Raw genomic sequence first — 17,424 nt, forward strand, 5'->3', positions numbered from 1 at the left:
TACCACATACTTTATTTAGGGATTTAATTTATATACCACAAATACTGCTTTTTAATATAAGTACAATATAATACAGTTGTAATTATGTAACTGCTGGTGTTCATGAACTGAATGGCATGCTGTGCTGTCAAAACTTTTACTAAAATGGCCTCTAGTTAAACTTCTCCAAAGTATAAAATCATGCAAAATCTACATCCTATATGATACAACCAGTACAATAATTGAAGCCAATATCCTACAAACAGCCTGGGCTATCTTCTGAATTTCTTCTTGCAGTGTCCATGAGTCAGCCATCATTTTCTTGAAGCAGAAGTAGTGATTCCTGTTTCGTCAGTGGCATCCCACCACGACTATCGAAACCAGTGACAGTGCGCACAGTTATTGGCCAAAATGTCTTCATTACCTGATGCAGTTCAGACTGCAAACTTATTAAGTCCACTGAGAAGAGTCTATGGTTAGGAAGCTTTACGTTTTCCTCCTGTGACTACTGGTCGTGCGTATTCCACAAAATCGTCTATTAGAACTGGCCATGCTCCTAAAAATAAAAAAAAGTTAAACAGCTTTGAGTCAAAACCTTTGAATGTTTAAAAAGCAATGCATTTATCTTTGCACACATGTTCACAACTCAGATTTTATTCATATGAAATCCTCCAGAGGGAAGCCAAGTTGAATAGCCAGGTGCAAATTACAAAATGCTTCAGCTACATTTTAGGGTCAACATTGTTTTTCAGCACACACACATACACACACTTCGCCTAGTGGACACACAGGGTGAATGTTTATGGACAGTATTACTTCAGCACCACTCCATTTAATTTTGAATATCTACATCAGTTACCTTCTTCGTCGTAGTTTGACATATCATCTGCAATCATATTTCCAAAGTCTAAAAGAAGATTCCAAGTATCTTTGGGGATTGATCTTTTATGATGCTCCTACACAAGAAAAATAAGCTGGTATAAACTATTTTTAGATTTTGTCACAAATTTTGTAAAATCTCAGCTGGGCACAACATCTGAGTAAAAAGTCATAAGGTCAGCAGATCAATCCCAAACCTGGCTTGGGAGCAGCAGATCCACTGCTGCACCCAAAAGCCCTGCTGCTCATGTCCAAGATGGTGGAAGGGAGGGCGTGTTTATCCTCCCTTTTTTGCTTTGCCAGATCTGACGTGCCCAAGGACCAGGCCCCTTAGGTGATCCATGGGGCTTTAGATCAAGTGCATCCAAAGCTACTAATGCCTCTCTCACACATATCAGGGTTTTCTGCTGCCAACCTCCAGAAGGAGGTTATCACCTGCTTGGAGAAAGCTGACATATTCACTGCGACAGAACCCCCGCCAGCAGCATTCTTTTCTGCCAGGACACCAACACACCATCCTGAACCCCCTTCCCCATCGGGGAGAGTAAGACCGAGCTCTGAGTTTGTTGTGCTGTAAATGCTTAATATGAAAAGGTAAAGACTTCAGATGCCTCTATGGACTTCCGATATTGTACTTACCAATAAAAATTTATTCCAAAGATCTAGAAATTTAAATCTCCCTGATAAAACTAAATTCCAATATGCGATTGCCATTTCTAGATCTGAAATACATAAGCATAACATACAATATATAATCATATGAAAGATGCTGCGCTCTAAGCCAATATAGAAAGAGTAATTTTTAAACCAAGATTAAAAAAAAAAAAATTACCAATATAGGTTTAGAGAGATCCTTTGGTGATTCTACAGTAAAGCCTTGGTGTTTGTATGTGTGTGGTGCTAGTCCTAAACCTGGAAGACTTTTAAAAACACCTTTTTTTGTATTCATTGTTTACCACTTTAAGTTTTGAAAGAAGAAAATACCTCTGGGATAAGAACAAGGCAATACAACTCATTGAGGAGAAAAAGGTTGAAAGATTTCAAGTTATTAACTTTTAGCAAAACACAGAATTATCCAGTACTAATTTCCAAATGTGATTTAACCTGTGACTCCGAGTGATTATACCAAAATAACGTGCGTGGCCAGGAGAATAACCTTGTTTGAACATCAATGATGTTTCAGTTTATGTAAGATGCAAAGGCAACAATTCTTCATTTATAATTCTTATAAACAAATCTTATGTATGTTTACTCAGAAAAATTTCCCATTGAACTAAGAAACAGAAACAGGATTGTAGCTTTATCTTGGGCTTTGTTACAACTAGGTTTATCAGAGGTCAATGACATTTTGATGCAAATGATCAGTGTGGTCATAGATAGCCAGGAGTTTGGCTGCTTCCAGACCTCATTTATGGAGTAAGTTAGGCTCCCTCCATTTAAACCTGTTTTCCCCTCCATACCAGCACCCACTAAGACAACATGAGAACCGAATTTAATTCTGTACTATATTTGCTTCTAATATTGCTTCTTCTGAGGTTTATATTACTAATTCTAGCTTTGACCATTTCCAGTTTTGGTTACAAGAAATGCTGGATTAGCAACAACAAAATTACAGTTTTGGTTCCCAGAGCATGAACACAAATATTTCCTTCTCAAGATAGTACACATTATCGTGTTTGCCCTCCAGTATACGATCTTCACAGCTACTGTGTCTGAGCTGCAAAGATAAAACTAGCATTCCTTTGGTGCGGTAGATAAATTTAAAGACACATTAAAACAAAACTTAGAACCAGACTATCTTCATTCATGTGTACTCATGATAATGGTGAAATACAGAAAAATAAAGTATATGTCATAGTAAAGCATATAAGTCATATTTAGAAAAGACTATTGCAACCCACATTTAACTTCTTATTCAAATGTGCTACACTATTGTTCTGACAACATTAAACATAAAATAGTTGTTGAAGATTCTGCATTCCCCTGTAGACCTGCAGGTATAGGGAGATATATAAATTTAATTAATTAATTAATTAATTAATTAATAATAGTATAATCCACATCCAGGAGCACACCTAGTAAATAAATTTGCTCACACCAATGTGTGTTCTCCCTCCCAAAACAATTTGCATATGGAAACACACACCTAGCAAAATTTGAAAAAAGGTTGCCAACGTTGGCAAGTCTAGCCTCCTAAGTGTAGATGAGGTACAGTCATAGCTCATGTTACGTTTTTTCAGGTTGCTCTCGTGGCGACCCGGAAGTACCGGAAAGGGTTACTTTCGGGTTTCACCACTCAAGCATTCGCAGTAGTGCTAAATCGTGCTTCGCGCATGCGCACAAGCGCCAAATCACACTGCGCACCTCCGGAAGAGATCCCATTAGCAACCAGAGGTACCACTGTATCTGTATGAGCAATAACAAGAGAATAACACTTTCTGGAGATTGTGCAATAGCTACAATCAATTTGGGGTATGATTGTGTACGAACATCCTTTAAAACATTCCTGTAGCTCTGAAAAATTACCCTCATATGCTACTCTAATGGAGCATATGAACAACTGCAGTTCTAAGATGATTCTTGGCATATAATGTCATTTTTCAATAAAGTAATGTGGTCATGAACACATTAGTAGTATTGTTCAAAAGTGTCTTAATGTACACATCTCCCATTTGTGTTAATTAAAACAAATTTTTTTTTCAGGCTTACTTCCTTACTTAAAGGTTTCTTAGATAGCAGTTTACTACTACTACTATTGCTGGCAGTGACCATTTTAGGTGTGTCTGATATGTGCGTGACAGCACAGATGTGCATTGCACCGAACCTGGAAGTGTCCCCAAAAGATTCTCAGGCAACCTTTCCCTGAAATTGTTTGCAGAGAGTAGTTGCAACAAAACTGTACAGTGGTACCTCGGGTTACATACGCTTCAAGTTACAGACTCCGCTAAGCCAGAAATAATACCTCGGGTTAAGAACTTTGCTTCAGGATGAGAACAGAAATCGTGCTCCGACGGCGCGGCAGCAGCGGGAGGCCCCATTAGCTAAAGTGGTGCTTCAGGTTAAGAACGGACCTCTGGAACGAATTAAGTACGTAACCAGAGGTACCACTGTAATCTAAAGATAATGCTACTTAAATTGAAGCCACAACTATACATCTGAACTTTCCAGCTGAAGATGAAAACTTGGGGAAGGGAACTGATTACAGAAAGAACATTGATTTTTATCTTCAACTTAAAAAACCGCACAACATAACTCACCTAAACCTTTTTGTCCAGGGTTCTTAGCAAAGTTAAAGGTAAACTGATAAAAATCTTTAAACTTCATTGGATCCTTTAATTCTTGTTCCAGCCTTGGCAAAAGAGTTTTTAGCTTGTCTGTAGTATCACACCTGGTGAAAATATTACATTCTTTTTATAACAAAAAACCCTACAGTTTAAATACACCAACAAAAACATGACAAATATGCTCCCACTGTTCAAGATAAAATACATTCTTTATTAAAAGAGTGTAATCATCTTTATTAAAAAGTTTTTATATACAAGGCAAGGATCAGCATAAGACTAATTGGCATGATAATTTAAGATTTTAACAGAACTAGTGACTATGAATTATTCCACAATTCTTCATTAAAGTGCTGTGGCTGGGATGCAAAAAACCCTGCACAACTGCTTTATTTATTTTCATTTTCACCCTGCCTCTAGGCCACAAAATACGCATTTAAAACAGCTAAAAATCAATAAAATGTTATTAAAACCATTTAAAAGCAGGACAGAACTACATGAACACCAATCAGCATTTACCATGGTAACATGAATATTGGATTGAAACATTTGTACAGGGAAAAAATGGCAGACAGAGGAATGCTTAAATATTCTCTTGAGCCTGCTAGTTGTCTCCAAGTCCACATTAGCATTCTGAGACAAATACTTGGTTAACTTTATAGATTATTTTTACCACACATTTCATCATCACCATCACCTTGTATGCCACTTTTGAACAAAATTGTGCCCTGAGTAGTCTCCGATGTATCAAATGAGTGACAAGAAAAACAATTTTTTAAAAAACCCTATCAGGTAGAATCATAATGCTTATAAATAAATGAGAAAATATTCATTCAACAATATATAAAAATATAAATAAAATAAGCTGACACCTTAAAAACACAAACAGGAGGAATAATACCTAACATAGAAATAAAACAGTAGTACTTTACTACTATTTTCAGCGCAGGGAGACTCAAAGTGGCATATGAGATTAAAAATAAAACACAAAAACAACCCAGCAATTTAATACAGCAGCAGATAAAAAGCAACCAGCTATTCTCTGCCTAAGCTATTTTTGGTGATGGTTAAGCTCAGCCTTCCTTGGCAAAGCCCAATCAAAGGTTTGCTACAGCACTGATAAAAACTGATGTCAAATTGGCAACCCTCCTCCAGCAGGCTACTTGACTTAAGCCAGAATTTTTAGGTCCAATAGGACTAACTTAGCAGCATGAATGTCTAGTTGAAACAGCTCTACTAGGAACAATCAGCAATATACAAGTCTGGGGAAAGGCTACACCCAGAGCCTTCACCCCTTTGTCATCAGGCACTACAGACACCTTAGCTGTCCATGTGCGGAGATACTGTCTTCCAGCACCTCTAAAAGGTAAAAGGTATAGGACCCCTGACAGTTGTCCAGTCGCAGACAACTCTGGGGTTGCGGCGCTCATCTTGCTTTACAGGCCAAGGGAGCTGGCGTTTGTCCGCAGACAGTTTCTTCCGGGTCATGTGGTCAGCATGACTAAGCCGCTTCTGGCGCAATGGAACACTGAAACCAGAGCAGCACACGGAAACGCCGTTTACCTTCCTGCCGGAGAGGTACCTATTTATCTACTTGCACTTTTTTGGTGCGCTTTCAAACTGCTAGGTTGGCTACTTCCTCCTAATTCTTTCATTCATTTCTACTTCATTCTTGCACCATGCATAGAAGATCTACTTCATGTATTATGATCTTGTATTTATTTTAACTCCTGTTTTAAATGTTAAATTCTACATCTGTGGGAAAGTGTGCGAGCTCAAAAACCATTCAAGGTCTCACTGCCCCAGGGCAACAGAGGAAAATAAATTCAAGCAGGCCTTATGAAGAAAATATAAAATCTACTTACTGAACAAAACAAAAACATCAAATTTTGTCCATCTTGTGATAAACTAATTACATGGGTAAGAATGGGAGAATTTTTGACCTTTTTTGTCAACAAAGCCAAATATATGTTTAGTGACTTCAAATGACATTTTTTTTAAAAAAACATTTGGTCACGTTTGAAAGCGGCAAGAGGACATTAGAATCATTGTAAGAAGATGAGGAGGATGAAAGCACATGCTAGTAAGCAAGTACTGAGAGAAGCATGTGCTACTGAGAAAGATGAACCTGAGAATTGTCATCTTAGACATTATGTGTTACATAACAGAAAAAAATGGACTGTTTTGCTCTGGTTCTGTGGAGGAGCCAATGGAGCAAGGCAGTTGTCACAGCACCATGGAGAGCTCCTAGTGAGCAATGTATTTCAAAAGGGGTTGAAAGTGAACTGGGACATTTGGGGCTTCTGTTTCCAGTCCACCTCTCCTAGGCTCCACCCTATTTTGGAAAACCATACAGAATCACAGAATTGTAAAGTTGGAAGGGACTCTGAAGAACATCTAGTCCAACTCCTTTCAATGCAAGATTCACAACACGAGGTTCCCTCATCCAAACTGAAACCATACTGCTTAGCTTTGCAAATGTGCTAGTATTTTTATTGCTGCACCACTAAAGAACAAACTCTTAAATGGGTCAAACCTCTAGCTGGAGGTCTTCTGTGTTCCACGACACTTCAACTGAATCCAAAAGAGCCATAAATATGGTCTTAACTGAAGGGAACAGATCAGAAGGACTGGGGAACGAAATTGTCCCTACTAGGAAAAGCTCCAACTCTAGAAATTCACATCCATCTAATGAAACCATGTGCATGGCTAAGAGCATCTTTGGGTAGTTTTTACTAGGACAGTTCCCATAGTGAACTAGGATGGCCAACGTTCGATTTTATTTTTTTTTATTTTTTTTTTAATAAATTTTTTATTGCTTTTTTTCCAAGGTCAAAGAACATCGTCAACAACATAACAAAAGCGATTTTACAGAAAAAAGAAGAAATTATAAAAGAAAATTCATTTTTCCAGATCTATTTTCGTAGTCAACTGAACTTCCCCAGATCTTCCATCCCCTGCTTTCTTTACAATAAAAATAAACAGCAAATTGATACCTTATTTCATGTGTTTTTGTGCTTTCATTTAGTTATATCATCTGTAATTTATACTTTTCAAAATCATAACTTAATTTCCATCATTTATAGATCTCAATGCTGAAGCATGTTTTTCCCAACGTTCGATTTTAAAAGTGTCTACAGTTAGCTATAGGAGATTGAGCGGCAAATGAATGCTACGCAGAAAGCTCTGGATACATGCACAGTTTGTTTGATAACAAATCGCTTCTTTGGACCACAACTCAGGTTATATGTGTATAAATAACACATGTGTGATTAAATAATACAATTGTTCAGTATGCACATCTTTGAAATATTTCAGAAAGTTACTTTTGGTCTACTAAGAACATTTTGAAGTCCTATTAAATAAAGGCATACTCACCCCAGTTCTGTCATGCCATCTACAAATTCTTTTTTGCTGAATTCACACTGCGTGGCTGCCCTAAATTTCCATGCTATGACCAAAACACTGATACTAGCAGGGTCCAAGCTTAAATCATCACAAAACTGTTGAATCCCATCAATGCCAATTTTATTCTCATCTTGCGGATCTGTATATAGGGAAGGAAATAATGTTGTATTTTTTCATGAAGAATCACAGTTCAAAGAATTGCAGCTCTTTAACCATCAGAAAACATCCTGCTATTCCATTTTTCACAAAACCGAGGGGGCCGGGGCTCATGCACACCATGGGGCGTGGTGACGTTGCACGGCCACGGCCCCCTCAATCATGAGGGCAGAGCAGAGCACCTGCCTAGATCTGCAATCCACAAAGTTTTTAAGTTAAAGCACTTGAAGCCAAGTGGTCAAAAACCTTAAATCCAAGTACTCTAGCTTAACCCACCTACAGATGCGGCTGTAAACACACAGCTTTAATCCAAGAAACTTCCAGACATACTTCTGTTTTCTGTGTCTGATATGAAAGCAATTTCAGACTTTAAAGAAGCTCACTCCTGTTGTCTTCTTTACACTTAAATGTTTCATATGACAGAATGGAATTATATGAAGTTACAAAATTCAACTGGGTTGTGAATCTAAACCAGGTATCCTCCATCTGAACAACATGATGTCCTCCAGACATTGTTTTACTAGGACTCTCATAATCCCTGGCCTGCCTGGAACTGATGGGAGTTGTAATACAACAGCTAGAGGGCACTACATTTTTTCAATCCAATCTAAACTACACACCTTAACCTTACTAACCAACAAGACCATCCTCTCTGATTTTCTTTAAAATTGAGTTCCAAAATTTAAATAAATAGTATGTCAACATTTTATAGTACAGTATATGTTGAAATTTCAAAGAAAGACAGTCTTACTTTTAAAATTCCAACTGAAGAGTTGTAATGATATTTAAAATAGACCTTTGTACTGGATGTGTTTCACATCTCCATAAATCTCTTAAGAGCTTGAAAAACAGATGATTGCTGTAAGAGGTTATTAGACAATCATACACACAAGAACAGATTTTCTAACTTAAATTCTATGGATCACTCTAGTCTTTCATTCATCTCTCTGAGAGCCTGCTTTTGAAGCAGTTAACTACAGGTGCAAATGAAATGTCCTCTTCAAGTCTGCTTCTGTTTAAAGTCCCTATAATACTAATAAAGGACAATAAGCTACCTTGAGCTCTCCAATTTTCTGTATATGCTTAGTGGAAATGTGATCTACAACTCTGCCATTTGTGACATAGTTGTTTGTTTTTTTACAAGTAAAACTAATAACGTCTTTCAGACACCAACATATTATTATAACACATTTCATTGGAGCTGTCAGCTGATTAAAGTATTTTGGTTTGTTAACAATCTGTCTTTTAACCAATTGCTTAAGTAAATTTGCATATTACCCAAACATCAGTACGTTCTGAGATAAAGTTTAGCAAATGATTGCTTACTGAAGACTGAGTAAGCTACCAAGCAATTTAGAAGAAAAGACCATATTCAATCTCTTACAATAGTACAATAGAAGTGTTAACACTAGACATTTAAATCCCAGAATCCTGGAAATTGTAGTTTGTTACAGGTGCTGAGAGATGTTAGACCTCTATTCCCTTCTCAGAACTAAAATTCCCAGAGTTCCATGGGAAGAGGGATTGAGCGCTGTTCCTCCGCTAACAGGGAGGTTTAACAATCAGATTGCATCCATAGTACTGGGAGACACTATTAAACTTTAAAGCACAAGCACTGATAACACTGGGCAACAATTTTTTACTTTTTGAATGTTGTCTAGATTTCTACAACTGATTTAGGGTATTTTTGCACTGCTGAATCAGGAAATGGCATCCGTTTCTCTCCATCAGGTCAGGTTTACTGTAAACTGAATGGTGGGCATTGATAAAGGTAAGTACACGTAAATTGCATGTTGCTTCACAATTTTTCAAATTTCAGGGCTTGAACTTCCCATTCTTGGAACTCCTGGAATGCTCAGCGGCAGGGAGGTCTCTCTTCAGAGTCCAACAGTAGTCAGCCATCATGGCTGCGTCCCAGCGACCCTGATACCTGGTCTCCATCTCTTTCATGTCCTGATGGAATCTCTTCCCCTGCTCGTCACTCATTGAACCCAGGTTCTCAGGAAACCGCTCCATATGTGAAAATAGGTAGTGCATCTTGACGCTCATGTTGCAGCCCAGGTTTCTGAAAGCAGTCAGCATGTTGTTGACAAGTTCTGCATAGTTTCTGGCCTTATTGTTGCCAAGAAAGTTCTTCACTACCAGAACAAATGCCTTCCATGCTTCCAGTTCCACTTCGTTCATTGACTTTCCAAACTCTGGATCTCTGATGAGCTGACGGATCTGAGGACCATCAAAAATGCAAGCTTTCAACTTCTCCAAGGTCAATCCTGGAAAAGCCTGGCACAAGCAAGTGAAGCAGTCACCATCCTTCTCCAGAGCCTTGGTGAACTGCTTGATTAAGCCGAGCTTGATGTGCAGCGGTGGGAAGAGTATTTTGTCTCTGTCCACCAGAGGGTCGTTGATGACGTTCCTTTTTTTGCAAGGCACCAATTCCTCCCGCACAGGCCAGTCCTTCTTCGTGTAATGCTGAGCACGGTCCCTACTATCCCACATGCACAGAAAACATGGGTACTTGATGAAGCCAGACTGTTGTCCCAACAAAAAGTTCACCATCTTCAGGTCAACACAAATAAACCACTTATGCTGATCATAACCAATTTTCTCCAGCACATACTTCACCGCTTCATAGTTCTCCTTCAGTGTACTCGAGTGAGCCAGGGGTATAGAGGTAAACTGGTTGCCGTTGTATAGCAGAACACATTTCAGTGATCGCTTGCTGCTGTCAATGAACAGTCTCCAATCTTTGGGTTTGTACTGTGGCACTCCAAGCTTGAGCAGAAGCTGCGCAATATCTGCACAGTACACCAAGTCCTCCTCTTCCGAGAAAAAATGGAGGTACTCTTGATGCCTGTTGCGGAAGAAGCTGATGCGAGCACTGTCAGAGAGGAGGTTTTTTTCCTTCAATCTGGATGCCAACAGTTTGGCAGAGTCCTTTGACAAGCTGAGGTCGCGAACTAGATCATTCAACTCCTTTTGGGAAAATGGATGTGGAGCATCATCTTCAAGAACCACTTCTTCTTCTTCATGTCCTTCAACACTGGAGGCATCTTCGTCACTAATGTCAGGAAGTTCTCCGAAGATATGCACTGGAATTTCATCAAAATGAGCTACAGGACGACGTGCTGATTGAAGATCAGGATACTTGAGGCTGCTCTGGTTCTTTCTGTTGATCCCAGCCGCACCAATTTATGGAAGATTTCGAGGTTTTATGACTTCAAACTGATCCCTTTTCGACATAATCACCCAGAACCATCGGACCTGAATACTTCTTGTCATTAAAATAATCATTTCCAATCAAAACAATTATTCGACATGGCATTTTACCCCCACCAACTTCTTCTAAAATGCTCCACACAAGCGTACATGTGAACAAAAACGTAAAAAAAGACATGTGGCCATAGCTCAAAAACTTGACCTGATTGAGCAAAACCAATGTGATTTTTGCATTCAGCGCATCAGATTCGTCCTAAATCAACTGAAAAAACGCAGACAACAAATCTGTTGTTGACCAGTGTAAACATTACACTCAAAGTGGCAAGGATTCAAGGCTGGGTGAAAAATCTTACAGATTTGAACCTCCAAAGGACAGTGACTGATTTATTTTTATTTTTTAAAAAGCTTTATAGGGACAAACCAATGGCAAGATGTGCTACTTATGATACAGATCTCCTGTTCAGTCAGGTTGAGATGGCATAAAGTCCCCAACCCTGGTCCAGTCAAGATACACTGGTGTACCTTGCACATCCCAGCTCAGCCAGTTGAGCTATGGCTGGTATACATCCCCAAAAAGGGGCGTTATGGGGCTAAGCTCACTGAAGTGCAGCAGGAGCAGGAATGAGGGAGCAATGCAGCCATGATCTCCTCTGGAGCTTGCACACTGGGCCATGTTTTAGCTTTGTATTACTTGTGAAAGAGCACAGAATATAAATCCAAGCAAATTACAGATTTAAATATAAATAATTCAACAGTGACATAGTCTCACATATAACTGCGAAAAATTAAGTATGTTTTCACTCCTTCACTGGATACTAAGCCGTTTTAAGAAATTCATATTGTTCTACCTCCCAATTTGTGATGAACATAACATACAGGCAAAGACCAATTTGCATGCATCCAATTGATATGCGACTGCATGCACTGCATCAACCCGGAAAACAGAATGAACCGGGGTGTAACGTGCTTATGTGAACTCTGCCATTGTGCACGATTACCCAGAATGCAACACCCATGTAAATTGGGGGTTGCCTGTACAATAATAAAATACAGACAACCCCAAGTGTGCACGGGGGTTGTGTTCTGGGTGATCATGCATGTTAGCAGAGTGCACATAAGCCCCACCCCTACTTTCAAAGGAGTTGTTGGCATCTGTCCTTCTCAAGAGACAATGGAGTGCAACTCCAAGGGTGGAGTCAAACCACTGTGTTAACAGCACCGGTGACTTCCCCAGGGTGCAAGCCTGAGCAGTGTGTATGGAGGCCCTGGGCTGCCCAGATGACAGGACCCCCTCAGCCTCGCTGATGTGGTCCAAAGGGAAGCGGAGCAATACATTTGGAAACCGCCTGGCTGCAGGAGTTGCCCGAAGGAGGTGTACAAGATGCCATCTAACCATTTTAGGGACTCTGCTCTGGATTTGTGTAGGGTTTGCTCCTTAGCTTTTTCTTCTCTTGAAGATATTTAGCATGGCAGCCAAGGTTTAGGATCAGCTTTCTTCTAGATGGGCTACCTTCCCAGGTTCACAAGTCCCATCTGCCTCTCACTTCCCTCTAGCATAGGTAGGCAAAATAAGGCCCGGGGGCCGGATTTGGCCCAATTGCCTTCTAAATCCGACCAGTGAACGGTCCGGGAATCAGCATGTTTTTACATGAGTAGAATGTGTGCTTTTATTCAAAATGCATCTCTGGGTTATTTGTGGGGCATAGGAATTCGTTCATTGTTTCCCCCCAAAATCTAGTCCAGCCCCCCACAAGGTCTGAGGGACAGTGGACTGGCCCCCTGCTGAAAAAGTTTGCTGACCCCTGCTCTATAGCATGTGCAGAATCTGTCTTCTTGACCAGTGGTCCCAATATTGTCTCGTCCGTTCAATCCACCAGAGCCTATCTTCCTATGCAACGGAAGTCCCTAACTCACCAGGGGTTTCAAACTCACCTGGTTTCAAAGGAGTATACACTTATATAACCATCAACGTAGGCATTCCAATATGAATGAGAATGCACTTTAGAGCACATGTTCTATGGAAAACAATGCAGGGAGTATAAAAGCACCTCCATTCTTACGCCCATAATACCAGCAAGTGATTGACAATAGAAACTGGATCAGGGTGATGCAATTTAATTATAAAAAGTCTTCAGTTCATGTGTAATGAATCAGATACTACAAGATCCACACAGTCCGTAGTGGCTGACAGGGTAGTATGGGTGGGGCTGCATTGCGCTCCCGTTTTTCCAACTTGCTTTGCACCATGAGGGGGCAGAATTGGGATCATTGGATTGACCCTGCAGCTGCACCCAAAACGTGCTGATTATCTCACTACGTTACCCCTCCTACCCTTGGTAACCAGCAATGACCTGTGGCACTGGGAAGGCCAGAGAGCAACACAGCCCTACCCATATGACCCTGCTAGCTACAGCTATATATAGCACTTAATATACTGCTAGTACATCTCACACATACAAATTTAAGCGGCTAGATTGCTCTTCCTTAGCACGCATGCTGGATTTGCACTTACAGTGTTTTCAATTTTAAAATAGAATTATGTCATATTGAATGGCAAAGATAAAGCAGGGGGGAGAGCTTTATACTTGGAGGTTGTGATTATTACAGTAGTATATACAGAGATCATTAGAACAGACTTCTACATTCACATTTAGTTTACAGCCTGATAGTATGCATGTTTACCCAGAACCAAATGCACTGAATTCAATGGGTGTTGCTTCCAAGTAGATATGTTCAGGATTACATATTCCCCAAACCCCAAAGATAATAATGAAAAAATAAACCTTACCTTTGTACCTGTTATACAATTGTTCTAATTTCTTTCTGTCTATTGAAATTTTCATGGATTCTTTGTAGTACAAGTCAGGGTTCTGGAAGTAGTTGTCTGTTGCCACTTCTAGTTTCCACTCATTCTGCATTAAACAGTATATAGCAGTCCTTTCACCAGCCTGGGTAACTGCCATAAACTGGCGGACCTTGTCCTTCTGAGACGATTTAAGTTTATGCTTTGGGATGCAAAAGAAGCAGGAAAGCCAATGAAGCTAATCCAGTCGTTTGTTTCAGAATTCTACTATAACTGCCTATCTTTTAAAAGGGTTTACTTCTCTTGTTGGGTAACAAATTTCACTCCAGAATAACCCAAAGAAATCCTTGTTCTTCTGTAGTTAAAGACATCACTCTCTTCTGAAAACTGAAATGACAGCATCTATATGTACATTTTTAACAAACAAACAAAATTCTGAGTGCAATTCATTTCAGTCTTAGCATTACAATTCTAGATACATCAGCTTTCCTCATTAGAATATCCAGTTTTATCTACACAGTAGCTATTCATTAAGGGGGCCAAATCTTTAGTCAAGTAACTTTTAAGTAGTGGTGTTATGATAAACCTAAGAACAAAACTGTGCCCTTATAAAGCATGAAACGACATGTAATTACACTACCATATATTCAAGGGTCTAAAAACACTGAAGATACAATCCTTTACACATTTACTTGGGAGTTAAGTTCCATTAAAATGAATGAGCTACTTGAAAGCAAACATGCATAGGATTGCACTTAGTTGCAGTATCAGTGGAGATACATAATCATGATAAAAATCAGAAGCCGGCATTCTAAAAGTATTGTTTCAGGTTAGAAACCAAAATAAATAATAAATAAATGTGTCATCCAAAAACACAGTAACATGAAGTCACTTTAACAGTACATTCCTATTGCATTAATGTTTCATTTGCATTTCTTTACTGCCAGTACAGTCTTGAAATATCTCTCAGTAAGATGAACACAGTTGTGATATTTTGTGTCACCATTCACGATGGCATTTTCTTTATAAAATCCTCTTAGCATACAAAACTGCACGACCAAAACTACAGCAAGACTTCTCTCCTATTCTAAAGAAGCCCCGTGTAAAAAAATGTTTGTGAAAGAGTCCTGAGAACCACCACATTGGAAAATAAATCCAAGTAAAACATGGCTCCTGTATCCTTACATGCCAGCTAATTTCAAGATCCAGGAATTCAAGGTTTTATCACTGAAGTAAAGAGAGGCTTGCTTGTTTTGATTCATCATTCACTTTTGGGGATAATGTGACAAGTTGAGCTTTCACAGGCAAGAATAATGAATAAAATATAAATAAATAAATAGATAAGCAAGCAAGCAAACAGTTTACTGAACTTCCTGAATCAGGGTTTCTATTTTATTTTTTTAAAATACATTTATTCTGATTCTATTTTGAGATCCTCATTTAAACTCGGCTTCCTCCCCAAATAAACCACTCATTATCATACCTAGCAGGAGACAAATGAGGGGAAATTGAGCGATGCCAGATCCTAACGGAGTGTGTGTGGGAACGATTTGGTCTTAGAAGCGCAAAAGGACGGAGGGAAGAGCCCCTTAGCGCCTCACGGGCAACTCATTCACCTGCGGCTCCTTCCCCCCCCCCCGCGGGACAGCTCACCCCGGCCTATATCCCTCCCTATAAAAAACCCCTCTCCCCAGAGCTGCTCACAGAACAGGTCGAGGAAGTGCGGGTGGGAAGTATAGCTCTGGGGGCCGGTCTGTAAGAAGCGGGACAAAATCGGTGTGTGTGTGTGTGTAAGAGAGAGAGGTCGTCAGGCTGCTGCACCCTGCCAGCTTCTCCCCTGACCAAAAAAGGGAAAGGTACGTGGTGGAGTTAGTGGTGGTGAGAGCCCGTCAGCCAGCCGTGGTGGCAGTAAGTACTGTAGCTGCGGTGCTTCTGCTATTAGCTTCTCCCCCAAGAATCCCATTACACGCACGCACGCACAAAAGAACAACCTCCCTTTCATTCACACGAGACGCACACCCGTGTGTCCGAGTTAGTGTTACAGGATCGCCTCGGGGCTTGGAGAGCTTCAATGACGGGGAAGGAGAGAGGGGGGGGAGAGAGGAAGGCAGACAGGGTTAAGTCTCAAAAGAGCCTTTGCCGCCCCCTCTCCAAAAAAAAGCCGGCCGCCTCGTGACCTTCCTTGACTGAGGCGCCAGCAGACGGGAGAGACCTAAAGGGGAAAGAGAGCAAGGTCGCTCGCTGCGCTGCACTTTGCCCTCAGGCGGGAGCCCGGCGGGAGGAGCTTTTATCCCGCTGCTTCTTCCTCCAGCTCGCGGAAGCGGGAAGGGGGGGGGCGCTGTTATTAAACAACCGGTGCAGTTTTTCCTCTCTCCTCTCCACCCCCCCGCGCAACCTACCATTTTATCAGCGGCGCTTTCAACCAACTTCACTATCCAGCGCCAGCGCTGCTGCTGCCGCCGCCGCCGCTCGGCGTCCTCCTGCGCACGCGCGTACCGGGCCGCCTCCCCCCCCCCCCCGCTCCCTCACGACCCTCAACCGCCTGCCATCGCCTAGGATCTTCTTCGGAAACTCCCGCTCCCGAGTTGTGTTCTTTCCCGCGGTACCAATGCTAAAAGGTGCGACGCTACCGCGCCTGTGAGGTAGCACTGGGGGGAATCGTGCAAGGCCCGACAAGAGCGAGAAGGGGAAGGAGGAACTACGTTACCCATGGTGCACTCCGCTATCAACCGGCTGCTGCCATAGATGTGTAATAGTAGACTCGTGCGTAGCGTCTCACTTCTGGGCTAACTTTTTTTGTTTGTTTGTTTGCTTCGAGCGTCACAAGGGAGACAAAAAGTTGGAGAAACTCGGGATTCCCCGTCCCCTGTAACTGGGAAACAGCAAGCCCTCTACAAAGGATTTATTTTCTTTTTAGCGCTGGTCTTGCCATTTATTTATTTTTAAGTTATTAACCATTTTAAAGTGAGCAATGCACTCGTATGCTGCTTGTTGAAGCACAAGACTTCTGCACGCAGTTCAGTGCTGGATTTGGGCTGAGAGGAGATCTAAGGTGGGGGGCTCTCTTTTTTTTTGCCGTAGCCTGGAAAGATGCAGCCTCCTTTTTTAACTTGCACTATTATAGATGGGGATGCTGAGGCCAGTTTGCATTTACAGCCTCAAAAATATCCCTCGTACAAAAACACCATGTTGCAACAAGGTAATCCCGCCCTCAGATCAGTTCAGCGCAGAACTGCATGTAGAAGCACAGATTTGAAGGCAGGATACGATGGCTGTTTTGGTACAGTCAATGCAATTTTAAGAATTCCCACCCACATTTCCCACACAAAATAAAAGCCGAGTCGAAAATAACACGTCCTTTGCTGTTACCTTCTGTTTCTGGCTAGGCATACTGCTGCTCGGGAGCAGCTATACCCAAATACTGCCTTTCCCCATTGTTTTTCTACCGACGTCTTCCCCTTCCGTCATATAGTGAAGCGGCAAAAAAGAGCGTCAAAGGAAACCAGGAAGTCCCACCTCCATTCTATTGTAGCTCTGAAAATATCTTACCTCTATGGCCGATGCGAGCGTGGGAGGGGTGGAGTGGGAATTCTATACTTCCCACAATGCACCGCAACGGAGGCGGTTGCGATTACTGTACCCCCTCTCTCTATACTGTACATGTATATATAAACAATCCCGTTCACTACATTTCCCACAGTC

At 41.0% G+C, this 17,424-nt stretch overlaps 1 protein-coding gene across 8 annotated transcripts; it reads right to left on the reverse strand.

The window, feature by feature from the left end:
- Positions 1-10: 10 nt before the first annotated feature.
- On the reverse strand, positions 11-17,415 carry DCUN1D2 (defective in cullin neddylation 1 domain containing 2). Of its 8 annotated transcripts, none has more exons than XM_081198637.1 (7): positions 17,272-17,415; positions 13,708-14,109; positions 7,518-7,686; positions 4,116-4,246; positions 1,498-1,580; positions 839-935; positions 11-535 (listed from the first exon to the last, which is right to left on the reverse strand). In XM_081198637.1, the coding sequence occupies exons 2-7, from the start codon at positions 13,880-13,882 to the stop codon at positions 456-458; spliced, it is 735 nt and encodes a 244-aa protein (XP_081054763.1). In that variant the 5' UTR covers positions 13,883-14,109; positions 17,272-17,415; the 3' UTR covers positions 11-455. The 8 variants fall into 8 exon arrangements, with proteins under 8 accessions (XP_081054763.1, XP_081054764.1, XP_081054758.1 ...); XM_081198638.1 differs by having other exon boundaries at positions 13,708-13,924; positions 17,272-17,403; XM_081198632.1 differs by lacking the exon at positions 17,272-17,415 and adding an exon at positions 17,092-17,240 and having other exon boundaries at positions 13,708-13,924.
- Between the last annotated feature and the right edge of the window lie 9 nt (positions 17,416-17,424).

The sequence above is a fragment of the Podarcis bocagei genome (assembly GCF_964188305.1).
Source record: "Podarcis bocagei genome assembly, chromosome: 6".
Classification (NCBI taxonomy): domain Eukaryota; kingdom Metazoa; phylum Chordata; class Lepidosauria; order Squamata; family Lacertidae; genus Podarcis; species Podarcis bocagei.